The sequence below is a fragment of the Cicer arietinum genome, chromosome 7 (genome assembly GCF_000331145.2).
Source record: "Cicer arietinum cultivar CDC Frontier isolate Library 1 chromosome 7, Cicar.CDCFrontier_v2.0, whole genome shotgun sequence".
Lineage (NCBI taxonomy): Eukaryota > Viridiplantae > Streptophyta > Magnoliopsida > Fabales > Fabaceae > Cicer > Cicer arietinum.
Genome location: NC_021166.2, coordinates 61,529,110 through 61,537,375, shown reverse-complemented (window position 1 = coordinate 61,537,375; position 8,266 = coordinate 61,529,110). Strand labels below are relative to the sequence as shown.

The 8,266-nt window shown below is 26.3% G+C and overlaps 1 protein-coding gene across 1 annotated transcript; it reads left to right on the top strand.

Annotated features, from left to right (window-relative positions):
* The first annotated feature begins 2,013 nt into the window (after window positions 1–2,013).
* On the top strand, window positions 2,014–6,746 carry LOC101504147 (cytochrome P450 714C2-like). The gene is made up of 5 exons (XM_004515252.4): window positions 2,014–2,525; window positions 3,314–3,540; window positions 4,288–4,529; window positions 5,137–5,515; window positions 6,286–6,746. The coding sequence occupies exons 1-5, from the start codon at window positions 2,234–2,236 to the stop codon at window positions 6,709–6,711; spliced, it is 1,566 nt and encodes a 521-aa protein (XP_004515309.1). The 5' UTR covers window positions 2,014–2,233; the 3' UTR covers window positions 6,712–6,746.
* The last annotated feature ends 1,520 nt before the right edge of the window (window positions 6,747–8,266 follow it).

Sequence of the window (8,266 nt, the reverse complement as noted above, 5' to 3'; positions counted from 1 at the left end):
TTTTTGTAAATTTAAGTGGAAAGAAACTTGTTTTTTAAAATTCAAGTCCCACATTGGTAAGAATATTTTTTGAAATCCCACTTTGAAAAACCATCATATTTTGTATAGTTTCAATTCTATACATACTAAAGTCCCACATTGTTTAGAAAACATATGTGGCTTTGCTTCCATCACTATATAATGAGTTTCAAGCTATTGTGAAAAGTACACCAAAGTTCGATGTTTTTCCCAACTTTCTCTTTTCTCCCTCTTATATTCTGCTCGCTTAATTTTCGAGCCACTTCTCCCCTTTCTTTATGTCCCTTCGGTATTTTTTTGAGCGGTTATTATGCCGCAGTCCCTTCAGTTTTTGAACGGTTGTTATGCTGTAGTCCTTTTGTTTTTTGAGCGGTTGCTATGCCGTAATAACTTTGTTTTTAGAGCGGTTATTATGCCGTAGTATGCCGTAGTTATGAATGGTCATAGTACCATATTGAGAGTGACTTTAATTGTCATATTAAGAGTGGCTTAAACTGCCATATTGAGGGTGTAATTATTGAACGGTTTTCTACGGTGCAGTAGAACTCCGATACAGAGTATCTGGGCTGTTTTATCCTGGGGACTTCGTGGTTGATAGTCTGCCTTGCACAATTTGCACAATTTTGGGCAGTGCCTCGAAACGTCTTAAAGAGAGCGACCTAGTCCGTGACTCAACCCAGTAATACTCTCAGTGGCATAAATTGTGAATTTTAAATAGTTTTTGAAACTCAAAATTCAATAGTTTACGTGAAACTCACTTATCTAAATAAAAAAATAAGAAAAAAATCACGTGGGACATGTCTATAATTGTGAAGAAGAGGGACATGTCTTTTCTATTCTAAGTTTTTTATAAATAATAGGATACATCAAAAGTTAGTACATCACAGTAGATAATATTTTCTACTCAATACCTCAGGTTGGCATCGACGGTTTTCTCTATTTGTATTTGTATATTGCGTTCAATTTTATTTTTTTTAAATTGTGGAATATTTTAGAGATAAACTAATGTTATTTTATTGATTTGTTGGAATTAATTAAGACACTCTATATGGTTATCAATGACTTACTACTATACATGTGATTCATATCACGATTCGATAATCTAGAGTCATTATATTAAATATCAATTCACTCCAATGAATTACTATCTAAACTTAATGTAGTTAACCACTTTTTATTATCAATTTTGTATAGCTAGCTCCGTCATGATCATGATTGTAATCATGCTCTTTTGTTTGAAATCAGAACAAAAATTTTAGGCTCAACAACATCATCAAGGTTAATAGCTGGCTAAAGACAAGATAAGATAATGTAATCACATTATCTCTATTTAGGAAGAGAATATTTCATCATCAGTGTATTCTTATGTTTAATGCTTAAGTTATTGGATGATGTGGTGTTATATTTACTTTGAATTAAATAAATGTTAGCCACTTATATTAAAATTTTATTTCTTAAATTAATAATTAAAGAAATACATTTTGATGAAATTCAGACAACATTTGGAATGTTAAAAATGAAATGGATTATAATAAAATTAAAATCTTTAAAAAAATATGGAATAAATTAAAACTCGTTTAGCCATATTTTTTATAGGTATTTTATAATGATATTGTTGGTGTGAAATATTAACTGATTATGTTAGTTATTAATTTATATTAGAGAATTTGGGTGACTATCTAATTTTAGTGGAGTATCTTTTCTAAATTACATTTTTTTCATTTACAAAATTTGAATTCGAGCTTTTGTTTAAAGAATTTGAGTATAATATTCCACTCGGATAAACAATTATAAACTACTTTTCATCTTATTACTCGTTGATTTTTTATTTTTTATTTATTTTTAATTCGACCTTCTATATTTTCATAAAAAACAATAAGATTAATTCAATCTCATTTAATCCTTTGAAGTTATGTAAGTGTAGATTTTTTTTGGGTAAAAATTGTGTAGGATTCAATGTATTGAAAACATGAAAGGATATTTTATTTGGGATGACACTATCAAGGAAAGAAAGTATACCAAAAATACATTATTCATTGTACTAAAACACTATTTAATGCTTACCTAAAAGTCTTTTTGTTGAAAGGAATGCTTACCTAAAAGTCTATGCATTAAACTTTCTAATCATTATTCTTGGAGGTAAAACAAAGTGAGACCAATTTTTTTGTTTTTGTTTTTGGGTCAACAATATTTCATTGAAGAAACAAGTGTTGAGATGAACATAGTAGAAAGTGTTTTGTTAGGAGCAATTTTGGTGATTTTGGTCCATATTTTGAATATCTTGATATTGAGGCCTAAATCACTTAGAGCAAAGCTTCAAAGGCAGGGAATCAAAGGTCCTTCTCCTCACTTCTACTTTGGCAACATTCCTGAAATGAAGACCCTTTTACTCCAAACTCAATCCACACAAACACATGACAAAAACAAATATCATGTTCCTACATCCATTTCTCATAATTGGCATTTCAATGTGTTTCCTCACATTCACAAGTGGAAAAATCAATATGGTCAATTACTTTATCCTCTCTCATAGTTTATTTTATTTTATTTTAAATATTGAATGTTAATATTAATGTTAGTGGAATATTGAGATTTACCCATCTATATCCTTATCATTTCAATTATTAAATCCTCCACATATATTTATTATTCCTCTTCTCATAGTCTTAATGGTATTTTTATTTATTTATTTTTTTAGAAAAGAATCAATTACTATAATAATAACTTTCTTTTTAAGATATTTCCATGTTATTATGAGTTTCTATTTGTAATTCTTATACTGATAATTTTTTGCAAAATTGGTCATCATAAATTGATACATTTTTAATTTTTAAAATTAAAATGACCTTTATTATCATATGTTTATAACCAAACAAAAAATTAATTTCATTACCTTTTAAGATAAATAATATTTATAATTAAATTGAATGAAAATTAACTCAACCTATATTGCTTTATACAAAACCTAAAAAATTTCACTTTTTTCTAAACAATTAAAAGTTATTATTTTCAAAAGTTTAAGCAAACAAAATTTTTGTTTGCCGGTGTTCTGCCTCTTTCATAAATTTTTTTCATTATGAACTCATCTTTATTTATAATTCTCATGTAAATTAAACAAATTTGTACCAACTTTAACATTGTTTATGGAAATAGATCCAAAAGAAAAAAAGAACACATATTTAATCCTATATTTGAATAGTTAGTATGGGTTATTTTCCTTCTAACTAATAGTATCATTTTAATAGTATTAGTTTTAAATTCAAAACTCTAATCTCAATTAGATATATACATGTAGGTCCCATATACTTGTTTTCTTCTGGGAGTATACAATGGTTAATGGTGACAGATACAGATATGGTGAAGGAAATTGTCCTTAACACCTCTTTGAATCTAGGAAAGCCATCTTTTTTGTCCAAAGATAATGGACCACTCCTTGGACAAGGCATTTTATCATCAAGTGGGATATTTTGGGCTCATCAAAGAAAGATAATTGCCCCTCAATTGTACCTAGATAAAATGAAGGTAAGTTTATACACCATATTTTTTTACACACCATAATATCTTATGTTAAAGAGAAATTAAATATTGCATAAACAATTAATGAATATAAATAATTAATGAATAAGAAATTAAATATTTCGTCCACGAATGTCAAACTCAGTAATAAGAGTTTAATCTAATAATTTTAAATACATAGATTAAATTCAGGACCGGTGGAGGATTTTAAGCCTCTAAAAAAAATTACTTTTTCATGTATATTAATTATTTAGGTCTCAAAAAATAAATAAAAAATTAAGTAGTATGATGAGTAAAAGACCTCACAATTATAAAAAAAAAATACAACAATTGACATATTTAATTAAAATACTTTGTATCTCAAAAAATAAATAAATAAGTAGAATTTAAATAAAATTACAATAAAATATTATTGTTAGTACTAAAAAAGCCTTTATTTTATTTTATTTTATTTTTGTCAAGGCATTGTTTTAGAGTTTATTTTATGCTTCAATAAGTGTTTAGTTCAAAACCATTTGAACACAATTGTAAAATGACTATTAATGTTATTTTAATTTTAATTTAATAATAATTTATCTTTTTTTTTTTCATTTTTTTTTAAAATGAAAGAGTATTTTGACCTTGAAAATTAATATACAATGATATATTGTTTTTGCATTAGTGTTATATTGATTTTACTCACAACCGATTGTAAATGCTGATTTTGAATAGCAATCTAGTAATTTTTTATTTATTTAAAAAATCATGTTGAAGGCAAAGGTGAATATGATAGTTGACTCCACAAATATAATGCTAAGATCATGGGAGAGTAAATTGGAAAAATATGGAGTAGTTTCAGAGATTAAAATTGATGAAGATCTAAGAAGTTTATCGGCAGACATAATTGCAAGAGCATGTTTTGGTAGCAACTATGTTGAAGGAAGAGAGATATTCACAAAGCTTAGAGAACTTCAAAAACTCATTTCCAAGATATATGCTGGAATTCCTGGTTTTAGGTATGCATGAAGCATGATAACTATATTACTTTTAATTTTTCTCATCAATCATGAGAGATATCACATATATGCTCTTAGATTTGAATAAATAGATTTCGATTTTAAATCGACAGTTGAAATTGTTTATAATTAATTGTACTGATATGTGATTTTAATCGTTTAATTTTAAATCAACGATTTTAAATCAACGGTGAAAATTGTCTGCTGCGGAAAACTATGTGAACATGTAGTTCGGGTTCATATACTTTCCATTTTAATGTTTTTATTTTCCTTTTGGTTTAATCTTTTATCATATATTCATAAATTAAGTTGATTTTGAAGTATTATTAGCATAATAATTTTACAATGTGAGTCAATTAATAATATGGCCCCACTTTTAAAGTAGTTATATTAAAGTTAAATATTTTTAGAATTACGATAATTGTGAACTGTCACCTTGTGGTAATTACAAGTTTCGTCTTGTAATTTTAAGGGATGAAATTTGAATTACCTTATGTCGTAAAATACGACGATTATAATTGATTGACGATATAGTTTTTTTCTTTTAGAATATTATGATCTTATTATTGTTAGTGATCGATACTAATGATATAGTAATTTGTTTTAGATTTTTGCCAAACAAAAGCAATAGACAAATGTGGAGATTAGAGAAAGAGATAAACTCAAAGATATCAAAGCTCATAAAACAACGCCAAAGTGATGCTCATGATGAGCACGATCTCTTGCAAATGATACTTGATAGTGCAAATAAATGTGAGGGTGGTGATAGTAATTTCTTACCAAATTCTATCTCACGAGAAAGATTCATGATAGATAATTGTAAAAATATATTCTTTGCTGGACATGAGACAACTGCAATTACAACAACATGGTGCTTAATGTTGTTGGCTACAAATCAAGATTGGCAAGATCGTGTTCGTGTTGAGGTCTTTCAAGTTTGTGCAAATGGTAATATGGATGCAACTATACTTAAAAGCATGAAAACGGTATGTGTTATTTAATATATATACTAAAGACATATCTTTTTAATGATTAATTAATGTTTAAAAAATATGAAAATTAAATTGACGATACTAGATGACAAATATAAACATAAAACATTATTTAGATATAAAAAATTGAAAGCAAAATATAAAATTTAGTTGAACCAATCATAGTTTTAAAATGTAGTATAATTAAAATCAAACAAATCAAGTGACTTAGTTAGCTAGCTAGTTTCGGGTTTAATTGGTTGATTTGGCCCAATTTTTTAAATGATTCAATATAAAAAGTTCACACTCAAAATTTACTATATAAAATAGATCAAATATAGGAAAAAGTGATACATGTATAGAGTATGAAAATAAGAAGAATAAAGACAAATTAATCATGCAATTTAGGAATTATTCTTTAGAGATTTTTTCTAAAAGAGTTTAATAGTAAAAGTTACACTAAATATAGAGAAGCAATAGCTTGGAACTCACTCTAAATATCAAATGTCTCTGCAACATTTGTTTGGTTAAATAGCTTAATAGATAGACTCATATACCTTAAGTGTGCAGAAGTGAAGAATTATAAATTTAAACTCAGACCCCTACATATCGATCTTTTTACAAATATTAATTGAATTGTACTTACGAGAGATTTGATGTTTTTCTTTATTCAATAGTACTATTTGTTTATATCACAATTAATTATCAATGTTACTGTAGCACATTTTTTTCAAAGCTTCCTAAGCATTCTTATTGGGCAATAAATACAAATGCTATATTTGCAGTTAACTATGGTGATTCAAGAGACTTTGAGACTTTATCCACCATCATCGTTGATTGTTAGAACAGCTTTACAAGATATTAATTTTAAAGGTATCTTAGTTCCAAAAGGAATGAACATTCAAATTCCAATGCCAATATTGCATCAAGACTCAAAGCTTTGGGGGCATGATGCACATAAGTTCAATCCACAAAGATTTGCAAATGGAGTGAATAGAGCATGCAAGGTTCCACAAGTGTATATGCCATTTGGAATAGGGCCACGTGTATGTGTAGGACAACATTTAGCTATGTTAGAATTGAAAGTGATTTTGTCTCTCATTTTGTTGAAGTTTCGATTCTCTTTATCATCAAGTTATTGTCATTCACCTTCTTTCCATATGCTTATAGAACCTGCTCATGGAGTTCTTCTTCATATGACAAAAATTTAAGCAACAATTAATGTAACAAAAAGGATTCTTTTCCATTGTTTTGGTTTATTTATTATTATTATTATTATTTTCAAATGTGAGTGATTAATCTTATATTAATTAGAGTTAGATTAAATGAAAGAGTGTAAGATAGATTTCTCATATACTCAAATGCTTTAAGTGAATATGTGGTACATCAATTTTTTGATGGTTCATCTTTAATTTTATTCCATGGATATGCGATCTTGAATCAAGAAATAGCTCTTGACATTGTGATGAAGTCATTTTGTATGATGAAAATTATTGCTCAAAATAATTTAAAAATGTGTGTAGATACACAAAACTTTAGGTTAGATTCGATTCGCCTCAACTAATTTTTATTTTATTTTAGAAGAGATAATAAATTTCATCATAATTAACTCACACAACTGTGAGGTCTCAAGTTCGAACCAAAGACAAGACATCAAGCCTAACAATATCAAAATTTACTAGTTGAGTTATAGCTTAAAAATTTCGTCTCCATTAATTTAGTTTTGTGTAAATGCACAAATCGTTACATGAATATATTATGAATTTAAAACATACAACATTCCAATTATTAATTGTCTTAAAATATATCCAAATCTAATAGCATACACCTATGGTATGCGCCGCTGAAAAAATAAAATAAAAAATATGTTATTTTGCAGTTTACGCTCGTTACAATGAGATAAATGTAATTCCATTTATAAATATTTAACAAGATTTAAAAGTTTTTATTTGATAATAATTATCATCTTAACAAACAATTCTCTTATTCTCTTTATAACTTTGTGCTTTTTTAAATGATCATTTAAGTGCAAAAGTTTAGAAAAATAAACATATACACAATTTTTTTAATTTAATTGTAATTTTATTTTCTTATTTTAATCAATTTGTAAAATTGGCCACTTTATTTTATAATCCAAGAATTTTGGTTAGTTCCTCGAATATTTTATTTAAAAAAAATTAGTGATTCAACATATTTTAAATTAATGATGTAATATACAATTTTATGATTTAGAACTACCTACATGCATTGATTATGTATATGTTGTTATTTAAATTACAAAATCACATAATTTTAGAAATTGAAAATAATTTTTTTTAGAGAATTTTACTGCACTTTATTGGAAAATAATTATTCAACATCATTATATCATTTGTCACGTCGTTTAAAATATATCACATCATTATTTTTTGGTTAAAAAATTCAATAAAGGAACCAAAACTGTTGATTTTTAAAATTAGAAGACCAATTTCGAGAATGAGAAAAAATAAATGATAAAAAAAAAATACAATTAAACTTTATTATTATTATTAATTATTAACAACTACATATCAAATAGCTTGTAAGAAAAAATACATATCAAATAGAGGATACAACACTTCTATGTTGAAAATGAAGAATGAAGAAAGTTAAAACAACATGGACATTTCGATTATTCTTATTAAATCGAATTTGCAATCATAGATCATAATTGAAATACATATTAATTTGTTTTTACCACATGCACAAATATCATATTATATAATTATTAGGATTAAATTTAAGTAA

What these genes read in the sequence shown, in the direction of transcription:
- LOC101504147 (XM_004515252.4), top strand. Translation starts at nt 2,234, where the DNA reads ATGAACATAGTAGAAAGTGTTTTGTTAGGAGCAATTTTGGTGATTTTG. An exon ending in CAAGTGGAAAAATCAATATG is followed by an intron (nt 2,526 to 3,313) that starts GTCAATTACTTT and finishes ATATACATGTAG; the next exon opens with GTCCCATATACTTGTTTTCT. An exon ending in GCTGGAATTCCTGGTTTTAG is followed by an intron (nt 4,530 to 5,136) that starts GTATGCATGAAG and finishes AATTTGTTTTAG; the next exon opens with ATTTTTGCCAAACAAAAGCA.